Source organism: Vipera berus (assembly GCF_964194415.1).
Source record: "Vipera berus genome assembly, chromosome: 4".
Classification (NCBI taxonomy): domain Eukaryota; kingdom Metazoa; phylum Chordata; class Lepidosauria; order Squamata; family Viperidae; genus Vipera; species Vipera berus.
Window position 1 is genome coordinate 70,319,755 of NC_138206.1, and position 18,114 is coordinate 70,337,868.

General features: G+C 37.5%; 1 protein-coding gene across 1 annotated transcript in view; it reads right to left on the reverse strand.

Moving 5' to 3' along the window:
- Nucleotides 1–18,114, reverse strand: part of REPS2 (RALBP1 associated Eps domain containing 2) — a gene marked incomplete at its 5' end in the record, with an annotated part of 127,601 nt that overhangs the window by 54,358 nt on the left and 55,129 nt on the right. The window contains 5 exons of the mRNA XM_081326372.1: nt 5,718–5,760; nt 9,128–9,187; nt 15,449–15,515; nt 16,950–17,021; nt 17,825–17,916. Coding sequence (XP_081182498.1) covers nt 5,718–5,760; nt 9,128–9,187; nt 15,449–15,515; nt 16,950–17,021; nt 17,825–17,916 — 334 coding nt within the window. The remainder of the gene's footprint in view (nt 1–5,717; nt 5,761–9,127; nt 9,188–15,448; nt 15,516–16,949; nt 17,022–17,824; nt 17,917–18,114) is intronic.

Sequence of the window (18,114 nt, forward strand, 5' to 3'; positions counted from 1 at the left end):
CCTCGCTTGGTTTGTATTCACATACTGCTGGATCTCCTCCATTTCAAGGGGGGACATAGCATACATTCTTGGTTGGGGGAGTTTGGCCTTTGGTAACAGTTCGATGGAACAATCATTGGGACGGTGAGGAGGCAAGGTATCGCATTCTTTCTCACTAAATGCCTCTGCTGGATCCTGGTACTTGCTGGGGATAAGCGGCTCGCCAGGTGGCCGTAAGGCAGCCATGTGTGCTTGCTCCTTGGGTGGGCTAAAATCTCCTGTAACATCTGTTGAATCAATGGGGGGATCGGGCCCTATGGGTAATCTCACAGTTCTCATTCCTTTTTCCCACCAGATGAATGGCTTACATTTGTCTAGTCAGGCTAGTTCTAGGATCACAGTCTCAGACATCTTTGGAGCTACCAGGAAGCGAAAAAACTCCCAGTGCTCACCTATTTCCAGGCGTAAGGGCTCCGTTAATTGTGTGACTAAAGTCCCTCCCATTAGGGAGCCATCGGCTTGCTTGAACCTCACAGGTTTGGAGAGTGGCTTGGCCCGTATGCCCAGTCTCAAGGCACATGACCGGCTAATGATGCATCGGGAACAGCCAGTATCAACTAGCACTTTCATGTCTACTTGTGCCCCTGATTTAGGGATTATGAGTTTAGCAGGCAATAAAAAGGGTAGGATGCGTCGACTCACCATCAGGTCATTCTCCCCTTTGTCGTTGCTGTCGAAAGAGGGTAGAACTGGGGTGGATCCAGTCTGAGTCCGGCGTCCTCCCGTGTGGGGGATGTGACCTGGACAACAGGTTCCTGTGTCATCCAGTTGGATTTCTCTCCCTTTAGCCGCTGTGCAGGTTTCTTTCTCACTGCTGGTCCTGGTCTGTTCTGCTATTGGTGAAAGGGGACTGGGCATTTCACTGGTCGATGTCCCTGCTGTCCGCATTGGAAACACTTAATTGCCGAGTCTACAGGTGGCTTGGGTCTTTCAACCATCACAGTACTTGGAGATCTTTGTGGGGGTGATTGCCATTCAGGTTGTTCTGACCTTGGCTTGGGTTTGGGTAGGAGAGGCTTCTTATAGCGGGCGAGCTGAACATCTAATTTCACCATTACCTGGTACCATTCATGCAGTTGGTCAGGCACAGCTCGGTAGATACATGCCAGAGAAACGTAGTCATCTAATCCTTCTCTAAAAAGATGAATTATGGATTGCTCAGGCCACCTCTCTATCCGACCGGCCAGCTTTCGAAACTCCTGCATGGCCAGCTTGCTTTATCTTATGGATTTGCTCTTCCACTCTGAGGGTGACGGATGGGTCCTCAAATCTTTCCCTCAGCCCTAGGAGGAAAAGGAGGGGGTCCTCCAAGTCAGGGGCTTGCTCGTTATATAAATTGTTCAACCATTCGGATGCTTCTCCCTCTAGGCTGGACGCAATCACATCGACTATAGAATCTGGGTCTGGGTAGAGATGGGCCCAGTTATTCAAATGAGAGCGTACGTGCTTGAGGAAGAAAATTAGTTTCTCTGGGTCCCCATCGAAGGTTGCTCTGAAGGTTGCTGGGGTCCCCATTGCTGCTGGCCCCACCCTTGTTGTTTAAATGGTTCCTGGGGCCCCCACTGCTGTTGTTGTGACTCCAGTTGCTGCTGGCCCCCCTCTGGTTGGCTGCCAGGGGCCCCACTGCTGCTGGCCCCACTGGTCCTGCTATACATTCAGGGGTTGCACGTTTGGGTCCTGCTGCTGCCACCCTTGCTGTTGTCCTTCCACCAGCTCCTGATCTTCAGGTTTCTGCATCACCACCAGCTGTTGCAAGGCTTCTGTTAGCTGGGACAAGCTTAGAGGTTGTTGGCCTTTCACTTGTGGGGGCTTCCCAACCTCCCATTGCTGCAGAGGCCCTAGTCTGGGGTCCTCTGTCTCTATGGGTCTGGAGGGCTTGGCACGGGACTCCTGGGTCTGGCAGGCAGTCTGATCTGCAGACAGGATTTTCCACTCACCCAGATTCTCAGAGGCTGAAGGGCTGACACCTCCTCCCCATTCTGCTTCTGGGGCCTCTTGCCGCATGTATTCTTTACTGACGACGAGATAAGCCCAGTCATCTGCTGAAGTTTGGAGATCGGCTCAAATTCATCTTCCCACAGAAAACTATTTAATTTTTCCTCTTCAGAAATTTTGCCAGCAATCAGGCCTTCTCTTTCCATCTTGAGGATTCTTCCCTGAATCTTTGCCAGCTTATCTCTCCTACCAGAGACAGCAGCAGGGGTTCAGGACCCCCCTTTGAAAGAAAGGAGATTCTAGCATGATGTCATGGTTCCGATGAATAAGACAAATCAAACAAATTGTAGGCATATTATTTATCTAAAAAGTCTTAGTAATGAAATGAAACATCAGCACTCATGGAGGGATGCCAGAATCTGAAATCTCCTCCCCCCAAACCCATCGTAACACACACACAATCCCTGCCCTTATCTACACGTCATAAATCACATTATACAATTAGTTTCACATATGAGGTCTCTCCTCCCATTCTGTACGCGGGCTTCTTATCTTCTCAAAATAGACATTAGAAAAATTCCCTCCCTTCAAGATTCAAAGTGAAGCAGTTTAAACAAAAGGCTGTCTCTTACATTGTCAGTGCAAAACATGTCAATGTGTGCAGCATTGATACCAGGATTGTGTTTAGCTTTTTTAGTTGCTGCTGCACACTGCTGGCTCAAAGTCAAGTGATCGTCCACTAGGACTCCGAGGTCCCTCCACAATTACTTTTTTTGAGCCAGGTCTTGCCCAATCTTTATTTGTGTCTTTGGTTTTTCCTGCCTAAATGTAAGACTTTGCTTTTCTCCACAGTGAAACTTATTTTATTGGGTAGGGCCCATTGTTCAAGTTGGTCAAGATCTTTTTGGATCCTGTGTTTGTCTTCTGGGGTGTCGGCTACTCCTGCTAGTTTGGCGTCATCTGCAAATTTGATGAGTTCCCCTTCTATTCTTTCGTCTAAGTCATTAATGAAAATATTGAAGAGTACTAGGCCTAAGGCAGAACCTTGTGGTACACCACTGCTTACTTCTCTCCATGTGGATGTAGTGCCATTGAGGATTACTCGTTGAGTACAGTTTGTTAGCCAGTTACAGATCCATCTGGTAGTGATGTTGTCTATCCCACCTTTTCTTAGCTTACCAAGGAGTAGGTTGTGATCTACCTTGTCAAATGCCTTACTGAAGTCTAAGTATACTATGTCCACTGAATTTCGCTGGTCTATTAGTTTAGTCATTTTATCAAAGAATGAGATGAGATTGGTTTAGCATGATCTATTTTTGACGAACCTGTGTTGGCTACTAGTTATGACTTTGTTTGCTTCTAGTTGTTCGCAGATCTGGTTTTTGATGATCTTTTCTAGGATTTTCCCAGGTATTGATGTTAAACTGATTGTTCTGTAGTTTCTTGGGTCCGTTTTTTCCCCTTTCTTGAAGATGGGGACCACATCAGCTCTTTTCCAATCCTCTGGTACTTCCCCGGTGCTCCGGGATTTATGGAGGATGTGATGCAATGGTTTTGAGATAACTTCTGCCAGGTCTTTCAGAACTTTGGGATGTAGCCTGTCGGGTCCTGGTGATTTATATTCATCAAGGTTGGATAAGTGCTCCCTTACCATTTTCTTGCTTATTTTAATTTTTGTTTCTGCTATGTCTTTTGAAGTGGGTTTTTTTTTTTTGGTATGCTGGGCTGTAGTTTCTTTTTGCGTGAAGACTGACACAAAGTTTGAGTTAAACAGCTCTGATTTCTCCATGTTGCCTATAATTTCCTTGCCATCTTCTCCCTTTAGCGGGCCTACAGTTTCCTTGATTTTTTTTCTTGTTGTTAATATGTTGGAAGAAGCTTTTTTATTTTCCTTGATTTCTGTTGCTAGTACTTGTGGATGACTGGTATAATAGTAAACAGGATGAGACTGTTCCACAGAGTACCTGGAGTACTGTTACTCCAAAGTAGGATTTTGTTTTTAAGCGAATTGGGATACATGTTTTATACATACAAAATGAATGTACAGTATATAGTTATTTGTAGACACTTGTACATCTGCCTCTGACTTCTTACCCTCATTTTTTTTAAAGAACACTCAATTTAGTATCTGGCAAACTGCTATGGGAATGAATTTGTTTAAATTGGAAGTAGTACGTTTCCAGGGAATACATACAAAGAATAAGGAACACATGAGAACAATGTATTCAGAGAGGGCTGTGCCAGTTTTTGTATTTGCTACTAGAAAATAATTTGGAGTGTGTAGGACTATGAATGACTATGAAGCAGTGATGTCTTTTTCAAGGATTATGTGACTACACTTTGTAGCTGCTGCAAAATCATAGGAAAAGTGGAGCGCTCTGGGGAGTTGTAGATATTTATTTCACACATTTATAAGGCCACTGACTTCTCAACAAATGTGATTCCAAGAGGCATTTAACAAAAATAAAGATTACGGTAATAAAAGGTGACCACACATTATTAAAAAAAACCAAAAAAACCAAAATCCAATAGAGAAAAGTGAACCAAAAACAATAATTAAAAGAAGCAGAAGGGGACTCTACTCAACTAGATCCAAATGCTGTTCATATTTCCAAGCACTTTGAAGACCCTCCCGAAAGTGAATTCTGAAAAGGCAGAGTTTAGCAACTGCAACTCAGGTAAAGCTGACCTTTGAAAAGTTGGGGCTAGAGTTAATTTTGTTTTGTTTTTATTGCTTTCAAATCAGTCTTTACTTTTGGAAACATGCATATTTCAAATATCTTGGACCACACATTTTGAAGGGAAAATATATAGTGGACATATTCTTATACAGGGATTTAATTTTTTAAAATATGCGAGAAGGAACAAAAATTAATCCACTAATAAATCTGTATTCTGACAGTTATTAAAACCATCTGGTTAAAAATTGCATAGGTCGTCATTTAGAAAAAAATAAAAATATCATCCCAAAAAAGAATATCTTATTTGGTTGATACTTATTTCCCCCCCCCCATTTAATCTTAATACTACAGGAAGAACAATAGAAAATATTTTCTGAAGGACAGTTATCCACTTTGTTTATACAGTTTAACTTTCTTAGGCTTATAGTACTTGTAGCTTCATTATAAGGTTAAGATAACAAAAAAATTAAGTTGGGTATGGCATTTATTGAAGATAAGAATTAGTTGTGACCGTATTTAAATGTGAAAAGTATACAAACAATTTTCACAGGAAACTTTTAACTGTATATGTTTAGAAATTTATTTAGTGCTACATTGTTTTTATTTTATTATTTATATATTTACTGTGACATGTTTTCATTAGAGTAAATAGAATAAATAAAATCCATGCATTTCACAAAAATAAAACAATGCAGGAAAGTACAATTACCTAATATACTATATCATATAAACTTTTAGGTAATTAAAACTGCAGAAATAAAAGAAAAGTGCTATTTACTAAATGAAATGCTTAGTTTTGAGGAGTGAATTTTATCTAAAACAGTTTATGTGATGCATTTTTATATCAAAGCTATCAGGCACAGAAGGTATCAGTCAAAAGGCATTGAAAAATAAATTATTACTTGTCTGACAAATTCAATGTAGTATTTGAAGGTCCACTTCAAAAATATTATCCAAATTACTGTAATAGCTAAATCTCCTGGTTTACTTTAGAATTGCAATTTGTTGTGAAAACAGGAAAATAAATACTGATAGATTGACTTTTTATTTTTGCTTGCTTACCTGGACCTTGGTCTTGCTTTAAGTGTTTTTGATTCTTGAGCAGCTATAATGTAAGATAATTTGTTAATAACATTGTGGGAAAATGAAACTATTCATAATATCAAATGGTGCAACAGTATAACTCACTCTAAACATGAAAACTGCGAATGGATCTCAACTACATTTAGGTAAAAACATTACTTTCATGATAAAACTATTAGAAAATAAGATTCCCATAGTACAGTTTATATTAGACTTTTCTGTGAACATTGAAAGAGTACAAAGAATATTGAGTAAGGTCAAATTTGAATTACATATTAATGGTCTACAATTAACATGTAATGTTACTGAATAGAAGTTTTATAAGTGTCCAGGCATGAGCAAAATGAACAGAATCCTGTGACAATATTCCTTCTTTTTTCCTTCCTCAAAAAGACAAGGTTCTTTCACTGTTGGCAGGCGGTGAATTTACATACTTTACCATTACCTGCAATGCATTGATAGGTAATAGCATCATTGAAACACCATAATATTGAAGCCCTCATTTGGAAAAAAAAATGTTAGCCACAAGACACTCATTCAAGAAAAAAGGGAATAAGAGGGTGAGGGGAAATGATTTATTTCTGTTCTATTAAAACATGATTAATTAGACTGAACTAATTATCACTGCCAGTACATTGATGTAGTATAATTTTTATATAAAACTGCAAGGATGACTAAGAGCTAATCCTCACATCTCTTTAACTGTGGCACAAAGATTACTAAACATTTAAAAGAGATGTCCTCACCTTGTTACCTTCCATCTTATGGTCAGCCCAGCATTAAAGGAATTTAAATTTGTCTTTAGTTGCTCCATTTTAAAAATAGTATTTTTTCTTTTCTCCTAGCACAAGTCTTGCTATGGATACAAGATCACAACACATAATTAATCGTGCCAGTGAAGACACAATCAAGGGACAGGACCTGCCCAGTTTCTGTTAGGTACTTTGCTAGCATGTTTCTCCTCCCTAGTCTCTGGCTCTCTCCTCCATTTCTTTTTGCCAGGTGACATTGTGTAGCAGAGGGGGGGGGAATCTGGAGAATCCACTCATCACTTTCCTTACTTTGTTCTCCATTAAAACTGTATGGCAACTAGGTCCACTGAGTTTGTCAATGAAACAGAAAAGAGCTTGGCTGTCAGGGCAGTGCAATTTATGCAGCCTACTTTTCTTCCAAGTCATAGATTAGAGAAATGCACATTAATGTAGTCACAAAGAATAGCCCTCAGTCTTTTGTATTTTAAAACCCTTTTCTTCTCCTCACTTTAGCTTTGAGATAGTTGCACTATTGAAGAAAAGTCCTTTTAATTGTTGAATAATTCCTCATTTTTAAAAACAAGGAGGGAGGGTGTGAGAAGGGAACAAAGAGAATCTTTGAGGGTTGTATTTCTTACTATTATTAGTAAACCCATTGTTCTGCTATTAGCCAGTTTGTTCAGGTTGCACTGATTTGCTATTTTAAAAAGCCTACTTTTGCACTAGATGCTCACAGAAGCAAAATATTACAGCAGCAATCCCTGAATATGCAATTCATTTTAAAATAATAAACATAATATTTGACAATTAAAAACTCCTTTGGAAAAAACCTCATACTTGCTATTAATCCATTTTAGATGTGTGATGAAGATGGCATTTACCTACAACTTCTGATGCCACAATACATCAATTAGTCTGTGAGACATGATTTGATTAAACAATAATGCAATCTCCTCTCTCTCTCTCTCTCTCTCTCTCTCTCTCTCTCTCTCTCTCTCTCTCTCTCTCTCTCTCTCTCTCTCTCTCTCAAAAACAAAGAGCATTTAGTCATATCCCAGCAAGCATCAAGTATTCCTGGAATTCTGAAACTGCACAAAGGGACTGCAGTGATTCCCTATCAGATTCCATCAGTAAGAATTCCTAGTCATATACTATGCAATATACTATGTGATAGAGCCCTGGTGACACAGTGGTTAGAATGCAGTATTGCAGGCTAAGTCTGCTCACTGTCAGGGAGTTGGATCCTGATCAGCTCAAGGTTGACTCAGCCTACCATCCTTCCAAGGTCAGTAAAATGAGGACCCAGATTGTTGGGGGCAGTATGTTGATTCTGTAAACTGCTATGAGAGGGCTGTAAAGCACTGCAAAGTGGTATTTAAGTTCTAAGTGCTATTGCTATTACTATGCAAAGTCCCAGGGAAAAACAAAATTGACAGTTGTTGATAATGACTATGTTCAAGCTTTAAATGTCAACTGGATTTGGTGAAAATGTAAAAATGGAAAGACGTGTATTATGACCAAATTTATTTGACGCAAGGCAAACCAAGGTTATACAGAACATCTGTAGAATAAACAGAAAGAAAATGAAATGGCTATCAAGAAAAAAATATTACAGTGCTTGAGTTTTTATTGTGCTTAATTGTAACTATATGTATAATCAGTCAAAATCCATCCACTGAAGGAATGATGGCCCCTTTATTGGAGATTGTGGACTGTAATCTACCATGTTGGTCTAGTGGAGACTGGCTTTATACTTCCCAATCTAGAACTGAGAAGGGTGACTGGCCCAAAGTCACCCACATATTCAGTCCTGCCCTTCCTTCTGTGGCTAAGGGAGGATCAGATCTGGATCTTTGTATTTCTAGACCACAACCTCTTGTACCACAATGTGGTTCCACTTGTACCACATTGGCAGATAGAGACATGAAAGAATCCCTACAATAGAAATAGATTGATTCTGTTCATTCTAGTACTGACAGTGATACACTTCAACATTCAGGAGAAACAGCATCGAATCTGTCTCTTGGAAGAACCTGCATCTAAGGTTTACATGTGACAAATTTGAATTCTAAGATAGACGCTAGAACATTTTACAGTTCTGGAATGGAATCATTAATAGGAATTGCTAGCCTATTGCCATCCAGTGAACAAGATTCCATATAAAAGCCCAATAATGAAACTCTTGTAAAGTGATAGCTCTTTGAAACTAATGGATTTTCAAAAGAAAGTAGACGATTTCTTGAGAACAGAACTATTTACTCAGAGCAAGAGCTTGATGGGACTTGGAAACCAGACTAAAGCTGTTAGTTGAGGCTCTACATCTGCTGGAACAATGGATGCTTTTCAGATTCCAATGTTTGGCAGACTAGCTAATGAAACTCAATTTTACTTGTTAAATGGCCCTGTGTTATAAACCTTAGGCTTGGATCCTGCTGGTTTTTGGACTCTCCATTGTCCTTTAACCCTGACTTTACTCATTTTTGTTCTATATGACACCATTTGGGGACTTTACTAATTTTCTCTATATGACACCATTTGGGGGATTTGATAAAGGGAAGACTTTCTCTTCTCATAATATTAGAGATTTAGAAATTCCCCACTGTTTATATTTGTTTTTATGCAATAAACTTTCCTTACCTGTTTTGAAAGGTTTAAATTCCTTTGGTGCTGCTTGGATAGAACCACTCACTTTCAGACCTAATTGAAAAGAAATAATGAATTATTATTTGATATTATTTGAGACTAAATTATTACTATTAATTTCCATTAGAAATACCCTTGGGAATATTTTGCATCATTGTAAGAAACAATGCTTGACAAAGAGAGCAAATTTACAAACAGATTATTCTGCAAAGTTCATGCATAAAGCTTAAAATCAGACTCAAATTATCATATATGTAATGTGTTCAACAAACAGAGCTCTGCTAAGGATTGAGTGTTCTCACCAATCAAATCTGTTGTTGAGAGTGAGAAAGTTTCCAGAACAGAATGAGCTGCAGTAGAATGATGAATTAGCAAAAAAAAAAAAAAACACCAACAAACAAAACAAAACTGTTTGTTCTGTGGATCAAAGCTTGTTAGATTCCAATTCATTCTGCAGCAGAAAGGTTCCTTTCACAATGCAAACTATATCTATTCATCAATGACACAATGTAACATAAACTCTCCAATATTCAAAGCAATATTCAAAGCACATTACAATAAGTTACATTATTCAGCTGCATTATTTATTCTAACAGGAAAGGAAAACTGATTGCAATAAAGAGAAATCGTATAGCAGCAATGCTAGTGGTGAATTAATGACTGTAACCCAAATACTTTTTTGGTGAATCAGAGGCAGAACTAATAATGAAACTTTTTGCACCCTATAATAACTTATTTAACATAATTATAACTCACATTTCTCCCAAATTAGCCCTATAAGTGTTTAAGTAAACTATAAACAAAACAAGCAAACAATAATCAATAGGCATTATAGATTTTAAGAATTTGACCTTTTTTGATAATAAGAGTACAGATTGAACACAACACATAATGTTGAGTGGGACCTATGATTATTTTTAGCTTCTAGGTTCATAATTAGTATCCCAATATTCAGTTTTATAGTTCAAAAGTGGGATAATCTGTCAATAGGTAGTGATTTACATTGAGTAGATAGTGATACACACATACAGATTACTTTCTGCCAACCTCTACATGAATTTAGACATATGCATTCTTAACAAGAATTGAGTATTATATGGAGCTTGAAATTCAGGTTGTAAAGTATAAACATACTTCCAAATATATCCAAATTCATGAATTTTGTTGGTGTTCGTTCTACAGTACCTTAGAAGCATAAAACTCCTAACATAAATTACTCTTATGAGGTGTATTTTGCTTGATAACATAGAAGAAACTCTGGAGTTGTCTGGGACTATAATTAGGTGGTTATCTCATTTAGGTATCCACACAGAACAATTCATATATTGTTACATACTACAAGATATAGCAATTTTATTCTGAGACACTGACTCAGCTGCAACTTTCATACTGTGTGCTATCTTGAAGATTTCTAATAGCTATGCTGTTCCTAAAGGAATTAACAAGGGGCACAACATGAGGTCTTATCCTCACTTTTTTTATTTTATAACAAATTTTATTATTTAAAACTTTGGACAAGGTGTTAACGGTCTGACAATCCTTCTTGTCATTACATCATTTTTGTGTTTTATTTACATATATACACTTTATGTACATATTATTTATACACAGTTATAGATCATTCAATCTTATCAACCACCTTATTCTAGTAATATGTGAAATCAACATCCTGTGTGTTTCTGTTGTGACCTTCCTTTCTGATCCCACCATGAGTAAAACTTATTCCAAATTTTGTAGTAATATGACTTTATTTTTAATTTCCAAAGTTAACTTGTCCATTTCTGCGCACGCCCAAATTTTACTTATCACTTCACTCTCTTCCGGTATTTCACTGTTTTTCCATTTCTGGGCGAACGTCATTCTCGCTGCTGTGATGATATGTATTATTAAATATAACTCTTATTTGCTATGTTTCTCTTTTGTTATGCCAGGCAGGAAAAATTCTGGTTTACATTCGACTCTCCATCCTAATATTTCCTCTAGCCTTGTCCGAATTCTTTGGCAATACTTTTGTGTCTTATTACAAGACCACCAAACATGAAAATAAGTGCCTAATTCTTCGGAACACTTCCAACAGCTAGGGGATTTTTGTCTTGTACATTTTGGCTAATCGTGCTGGGGGGAAATGCCACTGGTAAAACATTTTATATAAATTTTCTTTATAAGCTGAGGCCAGCACTATCTTTTTATTTCTATCCCAGAGAGTTTGCCAAATATCAAAATCTATGCCATGTCCCAAATTTTTAGCCCATATCAGCACTGGTTCTTTAACTTGTTCCTCAAACATTTTGTACCCCAATAGCAAACTATACAATTTCCTTATTTGTTTCTTATCTGGCCCCAATAAAATTTTATCCAATGCAGTTTCTTGAATATTTATCCCCCACTCTTTCTTATCTTTCCCATATCGTGTTTGTATCTGTAGGTAAGCCCACCATTCCAATTTTATCCCTTGTTGTTCTAATTCCTGTCTAGATTTCAATTCTCCCATTTCATTTGTAATATCCTTGTAAGTAGTACTGTTTTCCAAAATTAAACAAATTTGGGTAGACTATCGCTTCAAGGGTGGACAATCAGACTGGTACTTTAATGTAATTTTGTTTTCTAATTTTATTCCAAATTTTAAGTACTGTCTAATCTGATGGTTTTGAAAATGTTGATATAACCCTTGCTTCTCATTCCATAGGAATGCGTGCCAACCTAATTGCAGATCATGGCCTTCTAGAGTTAATAATCTTTTATTCTTTAAAATTATCCATTCTCTAATCCAAATTAATGCCACTGCATGATAATATGTTTCCCAGTCTGGTAGTCCAAAACCCCCATTTTCTTTAACATGCTGCAGATGTTTCATTTTAATCCTTGGTTTTTTCCCTTGCCATATAAAATTTTATGTCAATTTATTCAGGTTCCCAAAAATTTTTTGATCAAATTGTATAGGAATATTTTGGAAGAAGAATAGGATTTTAGGTAATACATTCATTTTTATGACAGCAATTCTCCCTAACAATGAAAGGCTCAAATTTCCCCATCTTTCTAGGTCTTCTTTTATTTGTTTCACTATTTTGTCATAATTGTCTTCTTTGATTGAAATGCATCTGGCCGTAATAGTAATTCCTAGATATTTTATCTTCTTAACTATTTGTATATCCATAATCCTAGCCAGGTTTTCTTTCTGTTTATTCATCATGTTTTTAACAATGATTTTAGTTTTACCCTTGTTTATTTTCAGCCCAGCGACCTCTCCATATTTATCTAATTCTTCCAACAGTTTCGGTCCCGATTGTTGTGGATCCTCCATAATAAAGACCAAATCGTCCACAAATGCTTGAAATTTAAAAATTTCTTTTTAAATTTCTAATTCTTTTATATGCGGTTCGTTCTAATTATCCTCATTAGGACCTCTAGTGTCAGTATAAATAGTAATGGGGATAAAGGACATCCTCGTGTTCCTTTTTGTATTTGAAATTTCCTGGTTGTTTCCCCATTTATTATTGTTTTAGCTTCCTGATTAGTATATATTGCCTTTATTATATTTATAAATTTTTCACCCATATCCATATACCTAAGTTGTTGATATATAAATGGCCACTTAATGTTATCAAAGGCCTTCTGGGCATCTAGGAATAATGACGCCATTTGTTGTCCACTATGTATTTCGTAATATTCTAGGGTGTCCAATATTATCCTAATGTTGTGTTTAGTTTGTCTTTTGGCTAGAAATCCATTCTGGTCCACATGTATAAAATTATTTAAAAACCTTTTTAATCGCTCAGCTATAATTGTTGTGAATATCTTATAGTCAGAATTAAGTAAAGATATTGGTCTATAGTTTTGAATTGATGTATGGTCTGTGTTATCTTTTGGAATCAGGACAATATTCACCTCTGACCATGACTTTGGGGTTTTTGCTTCATCCAGGACCGCGTTAAACACATCCAATAAAGGTTATCCTAAAATGTTTTGTTGTTCCTTATAAATTTCTATTGGGAGGCCGTCAGGAGGGAGAAGAGGGTATATGGGATGGAGAAGACATGAAGGGCACAGAATAATAAAACCTGGAGGGATCACTGGAACTAAAATCAAGGTGTTCCTTGAGGAGGAGTTGGGTTGTTTGTCATTCCTCCTAGAAAGAATGAATTCATGGAACAGAGGATGAGGGTATGTTTGAAAGCCAATAGTGACAATCGTAGCTGCCTAGATGTGCCAATTGTCACACAAAGAGAATAACTACTGGCAAGTTATTTTCTAAAGGCAACAAAGTTAGCTAATATTCCTTTTAATATGAAAGATATGAGCGTAAATATTTTTTTACAGTTGCACTGATTTTCTCCCTCTCTCCATCCATTTGCAGGTGATTGGAAGAAGATACAGTAAACGAAAGCCAACTAGCAGTCAAACCACATGATGAAGACTCAATTGGGAAACTATGAGCATTGTAGACCAAGCTAAGTCGCAAAATGCTAGACAATTCCTGGAAGACAAATCAGCCATCAACAGACACACAGAGATAAACAACATCTATGTTCCATTCAAAACAGAAAATTAAAAAGCGAAAACACCACATCTCCTTGACAGCAATCAACATCCTGATAAGCAGAGAATAACACCAAGGTTAATACTAAAATCAAGCAATAAGCAATACCCCAGTCAAGGAACTACTAACTCAGACAAACAATCGAACAGTAAACAATAGCCTAATTAAGGAACCAACATTGACACTTTGCAAGGCACTTGTCATAAAAACTCCTCTCTTCGAGCATTACCCTAGTTGAATAATGAAATATCTGCAAGAAAACAATCAAGCTCCAACAGTACCAAGGACCCCATGAATTAATTATATGAATTACTTAAATAATTAGACTAAAGTTTCTGGAACCATAATATGAACTGAAGCCATCTTGTTAAAAACATTGATCACCACCAAGATAGCAATGAAAACTTGCACTTCGGGGAGATCAGTACTAAAACCCAAACACAATATCTCTGATCTCTGAGGGAGATGGGTGGTTAAGAAGTGTGAAATATGAATAAAATAAAATGTTCCTCAGGCAGGGAGCAATGACAGAAAAGTCCCTTATTCTTGGTCCCACCAAATCTTGGTCCCTTCTTAGGAAAGGGTAGCCATAGCATTTCTTGACTCCCCGTTCTGATGGGTCAGGTAGATGTAACAAGGAAAAGACAGTCCTTCAAATAATCTGGTCCTAAGTTATATAGGCTTTAAAGGTGACAACCAGCACCTAGAATTGGACTTGGAAGCAAATTGACAGCCAATACAGCTCCTGCAGGAGAGATGACACATATGTACATGTAGGCCTGCACAAAACCAGTATTGCTGCTGCATTTTGAACCAATTGAAGCTTCTGAATACTTTTCAAGGGCAGCCCCATGGAAGGGGATGTCTGGGGTCCAGGTGATACAAAAGAAGCTACAAAGAGAAGAGTATCCCACTTACCATGTTTCCCCCCAAATAAGACCTGGTCTTATTTTGGGGGGAAACACGGTAAGTGGACCTGGTCTTATTTTCTTTTTGCCTCCAAGAGGCACCAGATCCTACTTTTGGTGTGTGTGTCTTTTCCACTCACCTCACAGTGGCAGCAACAACAGCACTTCTTCTGTGGCCGAAGGAGCAGCTTCATTCTGCAGCTGAGAATGGAGCTCGGCCCGCATTTCGCAGTCAGAGGCCTTGCCAGAAGGCATTTGCAGCCGAGAACCGAGCTCTCGGGTACACAGGCCTTCTGGAAAGGCCTCTGATTGTGAAATGCAGGCTGAGCTCCATTCTCAGCTGCAGAATGCAGCTGCTCCTTCTGGTGAGGCAAGTGTCGATCAATGGGAGGCCGAGCTGCAATGCTAAGCTCCACCCTCCCAACCACGCTTGATTTTTAGGGGTGTGCCTCACCCCAAAACTAGGGCTTATTTTGGGGTAGGGCTAATATTAGGACCCCCAAAAATCAAGCTAGGTCTTATTTTCAGGGTAGGTCTTACTTTTGGAGAAACATGGTACATAAGCCTCCATTAAAACTCTGTGGCTTTTAAAGCAAAATAAAGGATAAAATTGGGGATTAGCCCCTAATGAACATTGCTACTGTTGATATAACGCTCCTTCAATTTCTTTTTCAGCCTCCTCACAATTCTCACATGTCTCCTGAACACTGTCCTCTTCCCTTGTCCCTATGATCTGCCAGCCAGGCTGGTTTGGATTCATGTTTAGTACTCCTTCAGGACAGCACTAGATCCTTAGCCATGTTTTATATCCAATAGAAATTGTATAAAATATTACCACTTTAAAACTGAGACTACAGTTCAGAACTGTACCTTGTTTATCATCAGTAACTGTATCTTGAATCTGGGCAGCCTTAACAGGTTTCTCATCAACTGAAGGCTGTTTATGGCAGAAAGGTATCCATTTGTGAAGATTTTTTTAAAAAAAGTAAAAGAAAGAAGACACAAATATAAGTTGGAAGTCAGGTCATTCAAAGATTTACAGGCTGAGAGAAGCCAATAATCTGGGGAGAGATGCGGAAGAAAATACTTTTAGGGATAAATTAATGTTCCTTAATTATTTTTATAATTTTGTTTTGAAAGTAAAACTGCTAGGATAAGCTGGTACTTTGATTTTGTACAGCAAAAGAGCCATACAATTGTATTACATGTTGTATGATCTTATGCAAGTTTTCCCAGAAGTATCCTACAGATGTCTAATACGTTTGCTCAGGATTGCAATCTAGCATCATTCTGTTAACATTATTTTTATCACAGACTGCAATTTGTCAATGGTGCTGCCTTACAATGGCAAATTAACACCTGACAAACACGAGGACAACTTGAATATTTTATGAGCACTGTTCACTCCCAGTAAAACACCAGACCTTAACATGTTAGATAGTTAAAGTTCATCAAGCCTCTTACTAGGAATACTATCATGGAGCAACAGTAATTCCTTTTCTTTGACTATAATACAGAAGTATAATTTTATTGTGGCAGTAAGAGGTAGGACCATACATATGTGAATTGCATTTACTGTCAACTGTATACAGTAAGATCCACGTGAACGGCTTAAAGTGTCCTTGCAAGAAAACATTCACAGCAAGCTTTCAGCCTTTTAATCTTCTGTAAGGCTTTGAAGACCTGGCTTTTCCTCCAAGTGCTGGGAGAAGTCTAGATAATCACACTTTAGAACTTTGATTTGGCACCAGGTTTTTGTTGTTTTTAATGCTTTCATCAATTTGGTTTCATAGTTTTAATGTGCTTTTATATGTCTTATGGTCTTTGATTGGGAGTCACCCAGAGTTGGTTGAAAGATGGGCGGATACATAAATGTTTTAAATAAATATAATAAGCTCCATTAATCCTGAATGGCAAGAGGCTGGGGGGTCAGGAATCAATGATCCCATTAAATCAGACTGTTTATTTTCAGTAACCATATCTGAAAGATAATTTAGCTCATACTGACCTAATAAGAAGGAATAAGTAATGAAAAGAAAATCCAGATGGTTTATCTGAAATATTTTAACATCATGCAGTAATTTATACTATGTAGGCCTTTTTCTGTCTTGCCTGAGCAATGTAGTAGGCTAAGGGTACATGCACTGTAATTCTGCTTTTCCTCAGGTCTGCTTAGCAAGCTGCTAATGCTTTGCTGGGGACCCACTGTACACTGTACTAGTTTGCATGCTTAATAAACTTATATTGTATTTTCAAAGTGATTTAAGTGAGAAAGGATTGGCTACAATATTATTAATAACACAAATGGCATGCAAGTGAATTGTTACATACTGACTAGATCAATAATTCTAAAAAATAAATGGTCACTAACTGGTTGAACAGAAGTTGCCTCAAGCAGAATCAGTGGTTCTGAGTTATTTGGATCTTTGCATACAGTTTCTAGCTGATTATATTTAGAAAAGTAAGAGAAAGTGATGGAGAGAATGAATATTCATCTCTGATGAGAAAAGTACAGGAAGGCTTGTTTCTACTTTTAAAAATTCAGGAATGAATTAAATAATATTTTGACTATTTGTAACAACAAATCAATAATTCCAATGAAGTGTGCAAAGTCTTTAACATTTACACTTACAAAATCAGATACCAGCTGACCAAAAGTGATCTCTAGGAATGCACAGCTGACTCCATATCTTGATACAAGGCTTCTCTTGCCAAGAATTCAGTATTTTTTAAAACAAAATTCTCCCATAATTTCTCCAACTTTGACAACCTTCATAAGGTTTTCTTTTGGCTGACTGTGCTGGACCCAAACAGAGCAAATTACACTTTGATTATAGCTGTGGTATCTAGCAGCTGCACTATGATTACAGTGTTCACCTTCTCAGCCTTAAACCTCAGGTAATTGAATCTAGTCTTCTTTCTCTACTTTGTCCTCTTCCATTTAAGAGGTGCATTGATTTTAGTGCTTACACTACTCACATTGGTTTCTGGAAGGATTTGAACTGCTGCACTCGAGCCAATCCTCCAGCCAATCCAACCCAGCCAACAATTAAGTTTTAGTGATGAAGGAAAAAAGTTGAGGAGAAACTGCTGCTTTATAATTGATCACCAACCCACTTAAGATAAATGCACTAAAGAAGCACAAAGAGATGCAAAGAAACTGCTACAGGAAGTTATGACATGAAAACTGTTTATACACCATCGTTATAATTTAAAATATTTTAAAACAAGATGAGTTGTTCATACCTCAGTCCTACTAAACTCTCTTGTTGAATGATTTACTGACAATGACTCTGAATAAGAATTCAGTACATGTTCAACTTTAGATTTATGGGAAGCTATAAAAAGAAAAAAGATGGTTAAGCACCTCAATCTTTATAATAATCATTTTCTAGACTTATTTTCTCATTGATTTCTACTTTAGTATATTCTGTAACCTAATAATAACAATTGGCCACTCTTCTACTTCATAATTACAAGACTGGAGTTTTTTATTTTGTGATTATCATTTGAATAGGGTTCCCATATATTAAAAA